Source organism: Pleurodeles waltl, chromosome 8 (assembly GCF_031143425.1).
Source record: "Pleurodeles waltl isolate 20211129_DDA chromosome 8, aPleWal1.hap1.20221129, whole genome shotgun sequence".
NCBI lineage: Eukaryota > Metazoa > Chordata > Amphibia > Caudata > Salamandridae > Pleurodeles > Pleurodeles waltl.
The window spans coordinates 799,339,678-799,360,067 of record NC_090447.1 but is presented as its reverse complement, the minus strand read 5'-3'; the positions used below and the strand labels follow the sequence as shown (position 1 = coordinate 799,360,067).

The window sequence follows — 20,390 nt, the reverse complement described above, 5'->3', positions numbered from 1 at the left end:
GTTTGCTCGCACACCTCCCATAAAGGTCTTTTGCGGTGCGCACGTACCACGAACATAAAATCGGACGCAAGGCCAATGGTCAGGAGCCCGTCGCGGAGAAGAGGAGAAGAGCTCGCTAAACCAGCACGGCTCCAATCCTATTCACTGTCAGTTCATCATTCCAAGCTGTTATTTTCTACTTCCTAGAAAATAAAAACATGATGTTAATTCACCTTTCGAAGATGCAAAAAACACCAACCTTCCGCCTCTTTAATCTATCGTCATATACTGATAAACAACCAAACTTGGACGATGTTTAGAAACATTATATTAAGTACAGCGTTAACCGTCTTGATTATGAGCTTTCTGTGCCAACTTGCAGCCCTCGGCTTGGAGCAGGAATCACTTCCGGCGGCTGAGGCGGTGTTTTCCGGGGTGATGGGCGGTCTCACATCCGTGTAGCCATTCTGCATTTCCTCATGAAGATTATTCTTTTTCTTAACCAATTGCAGGATTCATAGGGCGGGACAGTCACTTAGTTAGTACGCCCTCTCCTCTGTCAGTCAGCGTAATATATCTCGCTCCTCTCAATTGCTCCTGCTTTGAGTGTTCGTGCTGATGCTATTTCGAGTATAACGTATGATAGAAGCTATTTATTTTGATTTGTAAGGTCCTCCATCGTGAGACAGGAGGTGAGTTCGATTTCTCGGAATCTCCTGTTGGGGGTTTGCTTGTGTTAGTAGTACCTTTAGTCAAAATGCAGTCGCCCTAAATTACCCCAATGTACGAGAGTTTTTTTTTTTTATAACTTCGATCCATGTGTAATCAATTTGGAATGCCTTAGCGATATTGTTGCCGTAGAAACAGCAGTTATGTGTACGATGATTGTTTGTTTTTCTTTTTTTGCATTGTGTGGTGTCAGTCCTTTAGGTTGGATGAGAAAGGTTGATGGGTGTCTCTAAGAGGAGAATAGCTAAATTAGTGTGTCTTAGAGCTGTGCCCTATAAAACCAACGGGGCATCTTTATATATGTGACATTGAATTCTGTGCTTCACACAGTATGACACCTGACCAGTAATAGTGTACCCATGTGTGTTTTCTGTTATTGCATCCAGACATTACAAAAGGCCTGACAGGCATTTTATTCCACAGGGCATTGCTCCTGTGAGCTCGAGCACCTGGAGGCTGGTTTTGCAAGCCCAGAGCCTCCCTCAGCTTTCCGAGAGTATTGCAGCAGGCACGGGGAGGCCTCAAGAAAGAGAAGGGGAAGGTGGAAAGAAAGCGAGAGGAAGAAGAGTAAGAGGAGGGAAGGAGAGAGAGGATGTTTTGAAAGAAAGGGCACAATGAGACAAAGGGAGCGGCTCTGGATTTAGATTTTTTTGTCAGGGCTGCTTTTGGTTCCCATTCTGGTCTTGGCTGTATTACACAACAACAAACATACCTGAAACAACCCAGGCCTATTGGCTTTGCCAGTGATTGTTAGCAGTGTCAAATAAACGAGTAACAAGAATTATAATGTTGCCAATAAATAGAACTGTGAAAGAATTTGAAATCTGTAATTATGAGACTGTATTGTGCATCACTAATGTCTGCAAAACAGGTAGTTGTTTCCAGAGAGGCCCAATCACACTTGTTTGCTCCTTCATATCACTGTCTTCTGCAGTTTGTTGCTCTGTTCGTCGAATCCTTTTTCTCCAACATTTTTTTGAAATCTTCCAGCTGCCTAACTCATACATCTCATTGCTTTTTCTCACAGTTTTTTTATCCTGTCCTTCCACACATACTTTGTTCGGTCACCTCCCATTTACCAATGTATTTCATATACACACACTTTCACCTCATCTGCCAGCGCAGCATTTTCTTTTTTGAGATGGAAAAGATTTGCATGGTAAGAGATGTATACCTTATGCCTTTAGCGCCCAACTGTACTGTTGTCTGGATCCCTAATCCATGATTTTTTTTTTGTCATCGGCAAACACACATCATGCATGTGTGCCATGGACCAGGGAGGTCACCCAAAGTGCTACCCTCCTAGTGGTGGAAGGCTACCACATTCACCAGGAGCTAAGCACAACAAACACAGTGGTGACAGCAGCATACAGCGTAGTAATCACTAGTATTGAACAGGGCCTTTTTACCCTGTGTCAACCGAATGAGGCCTACAGGCTCACTTATCTTTTTAAAAGTTCTACTTCTGTACACTTAACTTGTCCTTGGCGTAGATCCAGTAGAGTTCGGCGCATCGCAGGAGTGGTGACGGCATTGGATGTATATGCATATGGGAAGGGTACAATGCAGGGTTAGAGCAGTACTGCACAGTATATGTGTGGTTAGTTCATATACTAAGTGTATGTATGCCTGTGACACATGTATGTATGATTCATTAATGCAGAACCTTTATGATTAGGGTAAGCGTTCTTAGAAATGCTGAGCGGAGCTTGCTTTACCTTTAGTGGTTCCTTTAGAAAAATGTGTACTTGTGTAGGAAGATGCCTCTTTTTGCATGATCACTGTCACACACTTGGCTGGTTCCGACTGCAGAGATGATTCTGGACCTCTAATCCGACCTGGGGCAGCAAATCAAACAAGTAACCATAACCTTATTTCACTCACTGCCTCCTAGGTGAAGTGTGGTTGGGCTCAAACAAGAAACAGACATGGGATCAATAAAAAAGGCTTGGAAGACTAGAGTGCTGGAGGTTCAGGGCGACTCAGCAGGGGAGTGCAGGGAAGATGCTAGCGCAGGACTGAAATGAGGCCAAGCGCCGACTCAGTTTTAGACTGGTTTTATATACCTGATGGGAGGACTGTGCCCAAAGGACATGTAGCTCACATAGAAGGCCGGAAAATTCCAAAGGAAACCTAGGAGAATGCGCATGTTAACCTAACGGATTTGACCTTTGCTGAGGACGGGCTCAAGTAACAGTTGGAATCCATTAACCAAAAAGCATTAGTTGTTAGAGTCAATAGGTCATACCAATTACACCAATAACCAACAAAGGTGGAAAAATATGGCTAAAGGGTTACATACAGTAGATAATGGTGTATGGAGCTAATTAAGTAGGACACACATGATGCTCTTACAAAGATACAGCTAGGGGAAAGCAATGGTACAGGAAGTCCAAGGGGGTAAAGAGCTGTGGGAGGGATACATTGATTTGCAGGAGGCTGTAAGGTGCCACAGGGGAAAACAACATGAGCTCCGTGCGTAAAACCTACAGAAGAAGGCACAGGAGCGTGTCATGACAATCACCCTCATTATTTTGGACTTATGTTACTTTTTCGTTTTTTAATTTTTGCGCAGGGACTGTGCTACAAAGGCCCTAGTATATGCTACAAAGTGAACCTAGGGCTTGTTACATAAATGCCACCATTAAAGTGACAGAGAAAAACATGACTGGAGGTCTGCCATCAGTAACTTGACGGAGCAGGTTCAAACTGCAATTTCATCCTGTCAAAAACCCCTTTAGACAGTCCTAATCCTCCTTTTAAGTATGAATAAGTCACCCCAAGTAGGTAACATGCCCTTACAGTGACAATGCCTTAAAACCGTTTTTCACTGTAGCAGGGTTTGCTGTTCAATAGGAAAGCAGAGTACGAACTTTATTAAAGTTAATAAAGTTATGTCTGTCCAGAAGCCAGATAAAAAGTTAATTCTTAGACGTTGTAAAATATTTGTTACAGATCCTATTCATTGGAAAATTGGATGTGTAAAAAATATTTCACAAAAGTTACTTTAAAAAAGTTACTTTAACCTACCTAGAGCTTCTAGAAGCGCATTTACCTGAACTTCCAGCAGGCACCCAGGAGCTGAATAGCATGTTGATTATGTGTGCATTGACTCACAGAGCTAAGACAATGGGCTTGGGTGTGGGCAAGTGTCCCGTTGCTCTTACAGGATGACCTTCTAGGCAGTGCTCAGGAACCTAAATATCTTCAAATGGACCTGCCCTATGTCAGTCAGATATAGGGCATACCTGGGCTTGCTCCCATTATTGTCCCTTCAGCCAGCCAGGCACCAATGGAGAGGAGCTGTCACCAGAACCAGTTTTGGATGACCACAAGGGAAGCTTTGCTCATTTTCCTGGCCACATCACTAGAGTGGGCACAGGAGGTGTGTACAGGGAAGGAAATTCTCTGCCATCTTGGTTTTATGTAGAGAGGGGCACTGAAGGATTGTTTGAAGTAGGCCACACAGGAGCTGCTGCAAAAGCAGGTTAGACTACCCCTGGGAACATTTTCCCTATTGGTCAGGTAGGGACCAGGAGCCACCCCCAGCACAGGCTAGTGCTAGGCATAAATGTTGCCTCCCTGGGTACCTTCTTCAGAACACTGCTTGACACGCTGAAGACAGAAGAAGGGTTGCATCTCTGTTGTGACCTGTGAGGAGACCTGAGAGAGGCTAGACCTGCTCCCACTTGTACCCAGGCCAAAATATATGATTCCAAGGTCAATTTGTCTGACATCCTCTTGAGCTTCACGACCACAAAAGGTGCACGAAAAATGCTTTCTAGAAAGAGCTCACAGGCATGTGCAATTCCTATCGCCCGAGGCCTGGGACATATTGTTTGGGGTCAAGAGCAACACGTTTTCATGTATATTTTGTCCTTGGGACAAGTAGGCCCAACCACCTGCACCAGAAACCCTTTGGCTGCCAGTTGATAGAGAAGGGAACTTTCTGCAGTTGAGGTAATATGTGTGTCCCTATGTTAATGTTGTTCAAACTTGTATTTTTGGTTTAATAATGAAAAACCTTCATTATTAGGGCGAGCGCTGTAAATTGACGTTTTAGGGTCACACTGCACTACTGACAGTGGTTCCAATAAAAAAATAAAAAGCTGTACCCACGTTTGAAAAGTTTAACAATATGAGGCTACGTATAATGATCCCAAAATGCTCTCTGATTAGATGCAAATGTTTGCAGAAGCTTGTAAGCAAGAGTGATGATTCTTTGCTTTCAAAATAAAATGTTCAGAAAAAAGTGCAAGTAGGAAAAACTACTAAGATTTTAGGTTATATTTCTTTGAAGTTTCATTTAGTAAAATGTGTTGATGCATGCTAGTATTTCCAAAAATATTCCTAATGGAAAATCAGTGTAACCATTTTGAACAAGATTATGGGAAGCATGAAAACAAACAAGCACTGGCAAAGCCAACCAAGCCAACAAATATTTTGTAAGTCTTTTGGTTTCGTCAATGCGTGTCTTGTTTTGACATGGCTTTTGTAACACTTTATTGTTGTGGGAGCTGCTAGGCCCTCTCCATTGTAACAAACACTTGCAAAAAGAAAAAAAATGTTTTTGGTCTCAAAAAGCATACATTGCCACCAGTGGCATAACAAAGGCACTACAGCCCCCCTCCAGGAGGCCACCTCAGTACAGCACCTTCCCTGTGAGAGTCCTGTTCTTTGCAGGTGGCCCCCTCCGGTTTCATTACGCCACTGATTGCAACAGTAGTTCCTGGCACTGAACAAAACTACTTTGTGTGCCAATATGCTCTTTGTGGAAGACAGAATGTGATCACTCACATTAAAGCCAGTCGATAGATAAAGAGCGACATAGAGGTTTAATAAAAACAAAATGTCTTTGTTAACGACAGACCTAATTAGGGACCCAGTTCTTAAAGAAAGTCACAAAAATGCATCCATGATATATGTCTTTAAATCAGTGGCTTTCATGAACTCACAAGAACTTACAGATGTAGGCCTGGAAATCATACTCCTCATCAATGACCGTACCGGACCCAGCTCTTCAGCAACCTGCTGACATCGAACCTCAACTGCTGGCTCTACTGATGACTTGTCAAACACTTTTTCTCCATAAAAATTTCAAAGTCAAAAGGTGAACTTTCCACTGGGATGAACCTGGTCTCTGTATCTGACACGCAATTCACTGCAGTTAGCCTTAACTTTTGACTTTAAGCTGGTCTAGTGCGATCAGTTGCCCATTGTTGATGCTTTGACCTTTTTGGTGCTATTTTTATTTAAAATACTAAAAGTTCATATTTTTGGTTTCTCTCATTAGATCCTTGTCGTTTTGCTGCCATTTAGTAAATTACAATGTTGTCTATTTTCCTACATTGGAGTGTGGTTTGGATTGTGTTGTGTTTTTCTACTTTTTAACTGTTCTGGCACTTCTAAACACATTACATATTTTCTTAAGTGAAGCCTATCTGCTTTGTGCTAAAGCTATTAGGAGTTGAGCTCAGGTTTAAATTCCAGAAAACTTTACTGGTCCTAACACAAGTAGAGACATTAATACTTGTGGTGAACCACTATCTCCCCCCAGTTATTCACCGACTTTCTCACACTCCATTTTGCAAAATATAACTGCTTCCAAAATGCTCACTGATAGTGTACAGATACATGCAGAAAACCAGAAGCAAAATATATGATAACATAAAAAAGTACCCCAAAAATATCTGCAGTTAAAAAAATGGTAATTGTTGCAAACAGTTTTGCTAAGCATGTGTTTGCCTTCAAAACCACACTTTCCCAAAGCATTTGAACTTCAAAAAACACAGATGAAGCTTACAGCCAGTTTTGCTAAACTATGGTGCTATTTTTACAGGCAACATTATATGAAATTTCTTTAAGACATCATTTGAATAAACCATCTTTGATGCATGCCTGTAATAAAAAAATAAAAAATAATAATAGTAACAGAGAAGCAAAATAAGACCAGTATGGGCAAAAATAAATTGGGGGCCCTGTCACAAAATTATAACTGATGTTCAGTGATCTTCCAGTGGTGCAGATTTATGAGTGTCAGAGATTCCCAAAAGTTTCAGTGATGGGTCCGGAAACCTACAGCAGTTGCAGGTTTTCAGGCATACTCCTAACAAGCATTTGTGAATTTAATTTCTGCTTGATAAAATATACAAACAGAAATCTGCCAAATATGTTCCAATTCACTTGTTAACTTTTTTTCTTTTTTTGTCAAATGGAAAATATATATCCCCCTGGAGAAACACCTTTCCCTACATCCCACCTTCTTTATGAAGGGCTGTAGTCCTTTCCGACCCTGGAAAAAGTTTTACTTCTGCTCTTGTCAGGAGTAAATTGCTGTCCTTTTCTAGGGTGGGAAGGGGTTGTGGAGGAGTTGATGTCTACTTTTTAACATGTAAGTTTGAGAGAGTTTCCCAAGTTCACATGCCGTTCCAATCCTAAAACTATACATCCAACCTTCTTTTTGCCCCTGTGAGTAGATATGCTCACGCGGACATCTTCATGCTTTGTAAATAATCTTCATGACTGCAAAGCCAAGTCTTGCACATGTATGCCTAAAATAAACACCTAAATAGTCTTGATAGTTGGGCCTAAAACATGTTGCTCAGCACGTCAGAGTTCATGTAAGTGTAAAAAATGCATAACAAGTATTTGATATTGCAGTAGGTATATGCTCACTATTATCGCACCACAGGAACTGAAGCACATTGGTAGGAAGTGATTTGCCCGCACAAGAATTACATAATGTGGTCAAGGAGAGTAGGTAAGTCTGTGAGCGGTCTTGTTGAGTCAACCCTGACTGTTGTTTCTGTATAGAGTTGTTTTTTGGGTAGTGCAAACTAGTTTGTTTACTTGAAATGTTTTTCAGAAACTATTAATGAGATTTGTAATTACATTGGTATCTGTTCACTCTTTTGTATTCTGAACCTCACTAAATTACACTTTTTCTTTCTGAATGTAGTCATGGATTGTAAACCTTGACTATAAATTTATAATCACACTTAAATGTTGTATTTTGCTGCTCATTTGACATTGCAGCTGCATTAAAAAAAATATATATATGCACCATCCGACCAAGTTTGGGCGCATCTTCAATCAAATATGAAACTTTAACTCTTTGGTGTGTAGCATTGGTTATTGAGGACCTCAGTTATATCAGACTTTTTGTGTAACCACTGTCTATATAAAATTTGCTATTTTTTCTCACTTGAGTCTAATAAAAATCTGTCATTTCTATGGTTTGTAGGGACCAGCTAAGAGCTGACTCATGATACTGTATCAATAACTAATTTGTAAATACACATTTTTCATTTCAGATCATTTTTAACATGGAGATGTACGGATAACAGCAGGAGTAATGTCAAAATATTTGACTCACACTTTTTCATTGCTACAGTAAATTCTACTTCTATTCAATGCCTAACATTGTAGATACTAAAAGGACAAATGGTTCTGGAAATCGAGAGCACAAGTCTGAGAAGAAGCCTCCCAAAGAAAATCTCTCCGAATCTGTAAGGGGTTATTCCTCTGCTGGTTCTTCCACTGGCTCTGTCAGTTCTAGTGGAAATGGGAACTCTTCATGGGGCTGTCCTGTAACTCAAACCCGGGAAAAGTTTTATACTGTTTGTTCAGACTATGCATTTCACAATCAAGCACCATCCATTTACAAACCTCCTAATGCTGCTATCTGTCCTGTTCTACAAGAAAGTGTGGCCTTAAACAACACACCTACTTACAGAGAGCTTCAGACTAGTGCATCGGAAATCATTTATGATGAAGACAGCAATTTGGAGTCTTTGTCTAGTAGTCTTGGAACTCTTCCGCTTGCCTGGGATATTGATACATCCGAGTTTAACAGCATGGGCCCAAATACAAAAAGCAAAATAGGTAAGGAAAACTGAATGGGAAACCCATTTTTTCAGTGTCTTGTTGAACGTTACTGTGAGCTTCAAACATACTTTTCAAGACACTATTCACTGATACAAAAAGGTATATGAACAGTGACAGCAGAATGTATCTCTAGATCCAGATACCTTGCTCATGTATTGCATGCTACAACACTATATACCTCTAGCTTTAGTTAGATATTTGTTGGTTATTTCTGTAAATAAGTACCTCCCCTGACACTTGGCAGTGAGTCCAATTGCCCCTTTGAATCACCTTCCCTGACACTTAGCAGTAAGTCAAGTTGCCCCTTTGAGTCACCTTCAGAAAGTATTAAATGCTCATTTCTGTATGTGTAAGTATATTTATAGCACTTACGTTTAGAAAGACAGACATTATTTTTTTTCAGGATAATACTCTATTACGAGGTAAGGGCATTATTTTAATTGTGTTCAACTTTAAACAACAGTGTTAGTTAATGAAGTGCACAATTCTTCTCTTTTCATAAAATTTCCATCCTTTGCTTCATATGTCCTAAAAGGAAGTTGTTGATTACCTAAGCAAGTTGCTCTTTTAAGTTCTCTTGTTTAGAATACCTATGATGAGAGGATAAATTACAGTATGTTTTATTAAATCTTTAACTCGAGTTAAGGTGAGCTGCTCTTGTTAGTAGTAGGTTTTTGGCAATAAGTGATGTTGGTATGTGGATAGAAAAAATCAAACGCCATCACCCTCATGCTTCTGTTTCACTTTCCCTTCTTCCAACAACTGAACAAAAGGGGTTTTCAGTCCAGCGTCAGAGTGGCATTGTAACAGCACCATCCATCAATTCTATCATGGATGCTTTTCAGACTGCCGAAAAGCAGAAGACATTACTTGTGTTGGAGGTATCTGGTCACATCCTACAGGATGTAGTCTTTTTAAAAATGTGAACTGTTTCTTGGCTAGTTATGTGTAGCACACAAGTCTGTACACGTAGAGCTTCATTCCCATCATGTAAAGGTCTTGTAAGCTCTTTCTACTCGACTTTAGCACTTTGTTATTTTATCATTGTCATTAAGTCTTCTTTCTTAAAGTGCATGTTTTTTTGTGGGGGTGAGACTTCCCCTGCCCTCAAATGTCCCTCCTTTTCACTTGAGCTGGTCACCATCATATCACTCTTCTACTTTCAGTTCAGCCTACATCTAGTGTCATGCATCTAGAACACCTGTTCTAGGCCCCTTATAACTCCTCTTTAGATGCCTCCTTCCCCTAGCTAATTCCTGCACAATCCCTCACGGTCTATAGGGCACTGTCTTCGTCTGTGCCAGACAAAGATGTGCTTGGGATATGCTTTACACTTTCCCTGCCAGACACTCCACACCTTGGGCTGTCATTTCTGTAGCTGTCCACACTTCGAGTAAAAACCAAACTCCAATAGAAATGGAAATAAATTGCAACTTTGTTCCTGTTCTACTTGTCATCCTCTTTCATTGGGAATGAAATTGGGGGCTTTTAGAAATGTTTTTTTTTTTATTTACATTTTTAGTTTCAGTAGTTTTATTATGATTGATTTTGAGTTCACATATCTTTTTCTGACCCAATGGACTCAGTTCCCCATGAAAACTAGACAAACGGAGTCATAAAACATTAGAAAGACACCTAGGTCTTTCCCAGACAATGATCTGCCAACAAGTCACTTAAAATTTGGAATTATAATAAAAATAATGTGATCCTGAGAGGATAGCAATCCCATCTTATCCACTCATATGACGTTTGTGAACCCAAATATAGAGGGTACTATTTCACAACAAAAAATATTAGTGTGGTGTTTTCTCTTAGCTATGAATATAAGATAATAGTAGATTATTTTTTAGTGTTATATCGTAGCTTTTATGAGATTATAGAAGGAAATAATTAGGGTGCCAACGTAGGCCCTCCACTGAAGATTTCATAGTTTTAAGACATTTGTAGATTTAATGCTTATCAATGATTTGCTCTCTACTACCATTAGTTGTTTCAACATGGTAGCTGTAGGAGAAAAGAGTTCTGTGTCTATGATACATTTGAAAAGTAGACTGATGATATGCAGGAGCATAAGACTTTCTGATGGTGTCCTTTGACTTAGATCTGCAAAAGTAGTCAATTTCTCTGGGTATGTGCTTCTGTCATGCAAGGAAGAGCAATCAACTACTTTCTTCAGTTTCAGTAAAATATATTTTACACCCCTGGACATAGTTGCAGGTCTGTCCTCCTGCCCTACTAGATGTTTAAATCAACACATAGGTCTGAAATTCTGACAGAAGGGTTTAACATTTCCTATCACCACTTTCCTTACTGTATTTGAGGTATATGTACATGTGTGGAAATTATTTGGTTTATTGTTCCTGCCCAAGTTTGAAATTGGAAAGGGAGTGAGGAATACATATCAGTACTAATTAAAATATATATATATATTAATTAGTACACTACCACTTTAACTTTTTCTCATGCAAAATGATAAATGACAGTTAGTGAAAAATAAATCAAAATTAGTAGTTTGGCAAATTGTAGTTGATATAGGTATCTCACCCCAGATATTCTTGCATTCAATGTCCTAGAAAAATACACCTGTGTTTTTCTTGCAGATGAAGATTGAAAATTAACATGATTATTACTGCCACATTAAATTATATCTAATTATCATTGTGTTGTCAGTGGTGTTCTGATTTCATGTGACTAATTGGTAATCATATTTTTGAATGTTTGGAGAACAGACACCTTCTTAAAAAAAAAAAAGTTCTTCGAAATGTGCAGAATTCTAGGTTGCCATAGTTTAGCCAATTAGGTGCTGGGTGAATTTACTGCTACGCAATAAGTAATTGACACATTCTTAAAAAGTTGATTGTATAACTGTAATTTATTTTTATTAGACCTTGGGCCTGATTTAGATATTGGTAGACAGGTTACTCTGTCACAACGGTGACGGATATCCCGTCCTCCGAAATCTAAATCCCATTATTTCCTATGAGATTTATATTTTAGCAGAATGGATATCCGTCACCATTGTGATGGAGTAACCTACCCGCCAAGAACTAAATCAGGCCCTTTGTCTTTTGAAAAACTCTAATTAAGGTGCCATTACATTTAAACTGTAGTTACTAGGAAGTTTTAATTACTGGATACTGGAGCATAAATGACAGAGCTTTCTTTGTGTACCAATATGGAATCTGAGAACTCTATACTAAGTCCATTTATTGCTTGTGTAGAACACCTGTCCACAATGTAAATATGTGTTAGTACTTCCTTGAAGGCAAGCACCCTCTCTCAAAACTGGGGCATTTGTGGTATTGTCATCATATTTGCCCTCCGATAATCTGAGTGACAGCCCACACGCCAGTTAGTTCACAGGCAGAGCATCAAGTAGTTGGTGAGACTCTGGCCAAATCCTTCATCTAGAGGGTCCATTGTTCACTTAATGAGAACCATTGAGTCCTAAAGTGGATAAATCCAGGAATAATTGTCTCAAAATTAGGTAAAAGAGCTATTTCCCCATGTAGAAAAAATATGTATTCAAGGAGATAAGGTCTCTTGAGAGTTTGATACAGACTTTGGTACATGTGTCTTTTTTGGCTTAGGCACATTCAGACAGAATTTGTAAATATAAAAAGATCAACAAGAGAAGAAAAATAAATTAAAACTTTTTGGAAACCATAGTAGTTGCAATTTTTAGCTTGCTTGAATGTCATACCCTGAGCTAGAAACTTGGAAGGATGGCTCAGGAGAACGTTTTAGGCTTTCTTGTGAGAGGTGAAAGATCTGGAGTGAGACACATCTGATGTGCATAACTTTATGCAGGCAATTTCCAAGGTATGCTTAAAAGGGTGTATGTCTTGCTTAATACTCTTATTTCTATCTTTTGTTAACAACATTACTAATGTCTGACCTGTACAGGGTTCAAGGTTTTAGTGATCAAACCAACCATTTCATGTTATTTTAATCCAATGATAACTAAAATGTCCTCATTTTTATTCTTTGTTTAATTCTGTTTATTAATGGCTACAATCAGTTCTTTGCCTTTCGTCATTATGTTTCATCAGATTATGATACAGATGAAAATGTTACAGATGTTCCTCAGAATTTTTATGAGGCATGGATAGTAATGCAGACATTCTAAACCATGTTTTGTGTGTGTGCCTATGCCCAGATTTGTGGTTTCTATTCGCTTAGTAACCTATGTGCACAATAGATGAATGTATCACAAGATGCACCAGTAGGTTTTACTTTCCTTTTTGGGGGTTAGGTGTCAATCACTATTCTTTGGGACTAAGAAACCAGCTGTTGTGTGCCTGTTCCCTTATAAAGGTGTAGGGAGGCCATTAAAAGGTCACAACAGGATATTCTGCAACCTCCAATACTGAGCCTTTCTCTGGCAGTAACCATCACTGATTTGGAAGAGGCTCATGGTAGTTGAGAGGGTTTTGAGCCTTTCATGTTTAAATGTCTCCACCAAGGAGTTCTTAGTCAGTTGTGAAAGATAATGATACTTCTCCATAATTTTCTCCTTCGGATCGAGGCCCTCACTGAACACAAATTCAGTGACTTTTCAATCAAGGCTTCATGCACTGACTTTCCTAAATACAATTGAGGGACCAACAATTATAATGTTTTCCACCTCATTTTCCAGAAATTATTTAGATCCTCTATGTCAATCTTTGGGATGTTGGTTAAAGGCTAATAAATACCCCTATTTAGAGATAGACTCATAACAACATACATCATCACGTTCTGCTGTTGAGTCCACATTATTTGAAGACCTCACACACTTTTAATGTACCATACTTATGTGGCATTCTTTTCTAGATGTTTTTGAAATAAGGGCAAATCAAAATGTTCCTCTTTCTCATGTTCTTCTATCTCTTTGTTTTGGCTAGTAGTTCGCATTTAGATACAGGTCCTTGAAAGCAACCCAGATTAGATATGTATACCTCTTCTAACACAGCCTACATTGTGATCTTGCGAAAGGTTGTGCAACCCTAAATCCGGTTTGCATTGGGCAAGTCAATCTTTTTTAGGCTGATTCAGGCAAGACTCCAGGCCAGTATGTTTTAGCTGTAAAGAAAAGACTCATTATGACATATCATTATGTTGGTCAACTTTTCTCTTTGCTCGAAAGAAGTTAATGCTCCTCACTGGGGCGTCAGCCTCATATTCTGACACATTTGTATACCGTACTCAGTGTGTAGAAAGTAATAGTATGTCTGCAAGATCACCTGCCTTACTGGGAAATGCTGAATATTTGTAATCTGCTGTCTGTTGTGTGCAAATCCTTCATCTTGATGTGATATGCACATTGATATTTCATCTTCAAGGAGGGAACCTCTTGCCTACCAGGATTATAAGCTGAGGCTTATATTATTTTTCATTGGGAAGCATGTGGGTAAGACGAATGGGAGGCAAGCTATGGATTGCTTTTAACACTAGGGTGAGTGGTTTGTACCAGGCCAATGTTGACTGTTTACTATACTATTGGCACTTCTAAAATGCGACATTTGATCACCTTGGCAGGTCGTATTGCATACACGAGGCAAGGTTACTTACTCTGTCAATGGGAGTAAATGTGTATTGGGTAGATCCAATCATTAAGCATTTTAAAATGGCTTTGGTTGCTCATGTTAATCAGGGACATAGCTTCCTGGAAGGGAAGCTGTTGATACTTTTCTTAGTTTGTGCAGGTGATGGCTTTGGAGATGGATGCTGTGAAGACCTGTAGGTGGCATACCTTATTTAAATTGTATCCATCTGGTTCTGACAACTGAGGGCGATATCAGTGGAAGTTGATAAGCAAACTATGGTCAGATAAGTTGTTACAATTCTGTCTTTGATGAGATGAGCATAAGAGAGCAAACTGTTGTCCCATGTCTGACTTGTTTGTGGCAAAAAGCATTGGCAATCCAAGGGAGGGATAAAAAGATAAAAGCATTATTTCTGTGTTATCAGTGGTATAAAAAAAAATGAGAAGAAGTCAAAAAAGTAGGTGGCATATAGGAAAATTAGGGTTTGCCCATGGGCTGAACTTTGGGGCAACAATGAAAGGCAGAGAATGTCAGTGATGAATGTGAAGAGCATCAGAAGATCCAGAGGGAACAGATAGATTGGTAGCAAGAAAATCATTCTAACGCTTTACCAAGTTGAGCTCTCCAAACGGAGGCCAAGATTGAAGGCAAGATCGAATGACAGTGGGGAACATTGTGGAGAGGAGACTGATGACACAGAATAGTTAATTGTGGTGATCAGAGATGAGAAACATGCAGAGGATCTTAATAATTGTATGTGGAATGGAATTAGTAAATTTCCTATGGATCAAAGCAGTTGAAGGTGGAGAGGTAGCAAGTGAGCTAGTTTAGGACCATTCTATGTAGTGTTTTGGAAAAAAAGGGAGGGTAAGTTAGTGGACAGTAGTTGAAACAATAAAAGTGTCTGTCTACTTTTCTTTTTAGCAAGGCTATGAAAATCACAAAGGTAAATCGTTTAAATAACGTTAAGAAGCAGCAAACAATTGGATGCCTGATTGGAGTATGGGGCTGACTTACACCAGCAAGGTTGAGGTGAGAAACCCTAATTGGTTAAGGTGAGTGGTGGCTGAAGGCAGCATGTGTGAATTTAGATGGGAAACTAGTAGATTGCCAAATGCCAGGATGAGATTTTAAATGAGAAATGTCTGAAATTGCTAGCCCCTCATTGTGTGCGGGGGTTAAAGTCAAGAGTTGACTCAGTGGTGTAGTTTCTGACAGGGCAAGATCAAAGGTCAAGTAGTATGTTGATTTAGTCTGAATATGGTTGGTAGTTACTGCACTGAGGGCCTGCTTATTGGCCCTTTATGGGTGTCAGGGATCTCTATGGTGCAGGCCCTCTTCAGTTGTTCAGCCAGTATGGCTTCACGTCTTCAGAACTCAAATAGGGGTGTGAGCAAGAATTATGGTCAAGGACAGAGATGGCAAAGTTTTTAAAGAGGAAATTGGAGTTGAAGTGGAGCTACGTCGTGTTTACATTTATTTCTGTAATCTGCTACAACTTGAAAGTTTATTTGGTTATAGACAACATGCAAAGATCACTACAGTTACATTTGTCTTGCACCTCTTGCATCTGTCTGGTTCACAGAATCCCAATTCCTCAAAGACTTCATTCTCATTCACCCAGGTTTAGGACAGCATTGATGGCATTAACCTTTGAAAAATGGAAAAGATCAGAGCAGCCTTGTGTACTAGCACTTTCACATATCGAGCATTAGTCTCTAGATTAATCTTTCAAAGGGGTTACTTTTTTTATTTAAAGATCTTCCTGTAAAAAAGGGTATTGCATGAAAATGTGCAAAAGACGTCAGGCTCTTTGTGGAAAAAATATACAAATTATTGCTAAAGATTGATTTTGGCTAGTTTGTGGTAAAGTTCAATAGGTGTGAGTTTGGCAGTGCTCCTATAGCTCTTGTCACAGTAGTATGGTAAGGCCACTTTTTGCTTCAGTATTTGAGAAAAAAAAAACCTGAGGTAGATATTATAGTATGCTGTCTCCTTAAGCACCAACGTGTTTGGATCTTTTGTGTGTGTTCTACATTGTGCATCTTTGATGTTTTGCAGGCCATATAAAGAAACAAGGATCAAAGAAGAAAAGTGCAGCTAAGAAGGATAAGCAACAACACAAAGAATGTCCTCAGCATTCTGTCCTGGAAGAGATTATTCAGAGGAAAGTTTTGGACCTCCGACGATGGTACTGGAGACTTACTGGTTTTGTTTATATATATTTATTTGCCATAAACAGTTTTTTTTTTTTTATCATGAGCTGTAAGGTTAAGGAAGCATCTGGATCATGTTTGATGTTTTATTTTTTTGTTGTCTTTTATGGTTTTGTTACGGTTGAAATCGAATACAAATTAAAAGATGATGATGGCGGTGTTGATGACATAAATAGGTATTTGCCAATAAGGAAGGCATTAAATGAGCATGGTATTGGGAAAATGTGATTCATGAAAAGTTATTTTCTATATCTCTTATGGCGTGCATGTTTACCCTAAAGGGTGACTTGCATATAGCAAAAACACTGATCACACACTAATATTAAAATATCTGTGGGAAGAGAAGTCAAGAGCAACCAAGTTTGCATTTGCTTTCTCAACTTCAAATAGTCAGAAACACATCAGGGGTATCCTACATGTTTCTTCTTTACAGTTGTTTTACTTGTAGTAAGATTTGTAACAGAGTAATCAGAATGATCCTACTGTGGCTTCTGTAGGAAAGGTGAGGGATCTTTTTCCTACATCACATCATTGCCCATACATCTTGAAAAACAACCTGAGTGTGGATCTGGCAGCAAATGCAACAAGCATTTGCAATGTAATGGGCCTCTCGTTTGCTCAGGTTAGAGCTATTAGCGTTGTAAATTTCTAAGTGGACTTTTCTTGCCACATAAATTGAAAATGAAAAGTAAAACAGTTGACAGAAGCAAGCCGCTTCAAAGCGCCACTGCGGCCATGAGAATGATTGCAAGAGTTATTGACTCCCTGTGTGAACGTCTTGAAAGGATTGTGGCTGGGATGAAAGGTAAACCGAAACCGGAGGAGGGGCCATCACACGCTGTAACAGTAGGAAGGATGACCTAGTGTGATGGCCAGCAAAACTATTCACTTAGTGAAATCACCTGGGAGGGAACGCATCACACAAAGGAGGAATATTTCACAAATTTCATCAATAAAAATGAAGCATTTAAGACAAGCACAACAAAGAATGAATAGCAAGAGTGGGTGTGGTTAAAAGCCCACAGAGAGATTAAAACAGGCCAGCACACTTGCGCACTCGACCCTAAAAACTGTATAAGGTGCCTTATCCTGACCTCCGGTCAGCAGACAAACTATCCTATGATGAATAAACTGCATTTTGCCTTGGAGCCTGGAATATCTGTGTTGAATAAGTGCTCTGTAGTAGAATATGGATACAGTCACAAACCAGTGGTTGGGTTGCTGCTTGGACACTGCCCAAAGTGTAAAAAAAATCCAAAGCATAAACATTCCCATTATTGCAGCACATCCTATCAGCCTTACTGCAAAGTGATGCACATTGCACCATTGTCAGTCAAATCTAAAATGGCAGGACTCCTCTATCCCTGGAGGAAGCTTAGGGCTCCCCTAGAGTGTGTCTGGCATAATGGGTAGTCTCCTCACTCTCAACCCCTCACAACTGGTTGTGGTGCAAGCTCCCAGCTCTTTGAGAATTAAACCAGGAGAGCTAAAGTGTATCTTGGGATCAAAGAGCCCTCTTGCCCAAGTATCCTTTATCAGTAAACTGTAAAAAGAACAGAACTTCTCTTGCTACCTTTCAAATGAATTAAGCTCCAAGGCCATCATCAAAAGTCCAGCTTTTGTTAATCTGGGTCATATTCCTCATTGAGGCCCAAACCCTGGTCGGGTGCCTGAGGGCAGATTTTCAAACCCCATCAAAGGCAGCATTGGCAGGCAAGTTGAAGAAGACAAATGCTAATTGGCTTGCTGGAGCTTCAGGCAAGAAGATATGATTTTTCTGAAAGCCATATTTACTGTTTATTTGTCATAAATCCAACAGCATCATTGCTTCACAAATATTAAAAAGAATGTTTGAATGAAAACTGTTGCCTATTATAAACCATTGATTGAATGAAAATTGTTGCTTATTATAAACCACTGTTACAGAATCAGCATTTAAACTATACTTCAACCCTAACTGTTTACATGTTACACTTTCAAATGTGAAAAATTGTACCTTGTGGGCTGCAAGGCCTATTGAGGGGTTATCCAGGTTATTCAGGCTGACAGGCCCGTCTGCAAGTTTAAAACTGCAGCAGGCAGGTGACATATAGACCTTAATCCACATTGTGCAAACCTGCTGAGTAGATGGCAGACTGTGTGCTGCAGTTAATAAGTGGTATTTATCTTTCCCTGCCATTTGTGTACTTCTTCCACCTTGTGCAACAGCCTTACTGGTAAGGTAAATCTGCTGTTTGGGAATGATCTAATTTTACCATGTTTTAGGGAGCAGAGCGCATAAATTGGGGTATGGACAGCAGGATCCCAATGTGTCAGAAACATTCCACATCAATCCAAAAGAAATAGGGGGGCACAATAAAAGGGGCACTTTCTCGTATTTAGTTATCTACTGTCTCCCTATACGGGTCCCCTTTCATACATTTTCTTTTCTATACCACATATTCTTTTAGTTCGTTAGAGAATATTACGCCCTAGATGGTGATGATAGGCCACCTATTTGCAGTTCATATTATGTGCAATACTCCACATCCTGTACAGACGTTGCCTTTAAACCAGGCAGCCATCATGAAATGGTATGGTCCATAGAGCATCATTGTTTTACCATTCCAAGATGGCCAAAATGTTGGTTCTAAACATGGCGGCCATACTGGAACTTTAGGTCAGATAAATTTTTATTGGCCTTCATATAAGTGGATGAGACAACTAAACAACAAGCCCACCCTGTCTTTCAAACCAATTGAGTTCTGTTGGGGGCAATGATTGACCCCAAAGCGAGAGGATAGATTGCTTGGCCGCAAGAAGTAAGTGGGAGATCAAAGGTCCTTTCCTCCCCCAAAAGGGATACATCTTATAAGCAGGATGCCCCAAAATAGTAACCTCTGGGCACCTAGCTAGGTCTGACCCTGTGATCTGTGTAATAGTAGTGAGGACTGAGTCCCAAAATGGGCCTGTGTTTGGGCAGGACCATGTCAAGTGTAGTAATGTACCCTCTTCTCCACATTCCTACCAACAGCATGAGTCTCCCCCTGTGTTCATTTTAGCTAAGCGAACAGGAGTGTAGTGCGACTGGTACAAAACCTTGGCTGGCCCTTCCTTGCGTTTTGTTTGATGTGCAACGCTGTGGGTGTGAAGAAGTATTTCTTCCCATTGGGCTTCATCTAGGACAGTGGTCTTCAAACTTTTTTATGCCGAGCCCCCCCAGAGGGGGAAAACAAATATTCATCTGGCCCCCCTCCGAATTGTTCACAATCATTTTATTACATTGTCAATGTTTAAACATGTCTAGAATCATTGAAACATTGCACTTAAGTTCTGTCATCTTTTTTAAAACACAATCAAACACTTTAGACAAACATACTGTTTTGGTCAGGCAGGCCTTACTAACATGTAAAGGTATCCACAGTGTGATTATTTTAAGTGGGGGATGTTTTTTTTTAAAGAGTACTTGAAGTCCGTCCCCTTTTGACACATACTCCCTGCTAGGATATAAATGACAAATGTTGTTAGTAATAGCCCACTACAGAGCAGTTTACAGCCACTTATTTGTTCCCACTTAACACAAAGGCCTGTCATCAGCATAATACTTTTTATGGCAAGAGCCTAGTGCCCCCCTGGGATCACTTGAGGAATAACCCCCACCCCACCTCCCCCCTCCGGGGGACCCACCCCTCCAGTTTGAAGACCCCTGGTCTAGGGTTATACCTATGTGGATCTTTAAACAGTGCTACGCTATATATACTGGCACTGCAAGGTGGCCACCCCCTGCTATGGTTTATTTGTTATTACAAATATATGCGTGCTGCCTGCCATGCTTAAGCAGCAGCATGTTTTCTTTTTTTCTGCATTTATTCGTTTAATTTACCTTGCAGATGTTGCTGAGCTTGCATGTATGTTCATTGTAAATATGTAAGTGGGAGAATGCAAGAATAAGTCAGAGGGTAGATGAGTCAATGCATATCTGCAAATATGAAACCAGAGTGCACATTATGGCTTATTGAGTGCCTAAATCCATCAGTAACTGAAAAGGCACTTTTATTTATAAGCCAGGCTT

General features: G+C 39.8%; 1 protein-coding gene across 1 annotated transcript in view; it reads left to right on the top strand.

Annotated features, from left to right (window-relative positions):
• The first annotated feature begins 540 nt into the window (after nt 1–540).
• BIVM (basic, immunoglobulin-like variable motif containing) overlaps nt 541–20,390 on the top strand; it is a 183,578-nt gene continuing 163,728 nt past the window's right edge. The window contains exons 1-3 of the mRNA XM_069205052.1: nt 541–671; nt 8,022–8,592; nt 16,185–16,314. Coding sequence (XP_069061153.1) covers nt 8,121–8,592; nt 16,185–16,314 — 602 coding nt within the window. The 5' untranslated portion in view covers nt 541–671; nt 8,022–8,120. The remainder of the gene's footprint in view (nt 672–8,021; nt 8,593–16,184; nt 16,315–20,390) is intronic.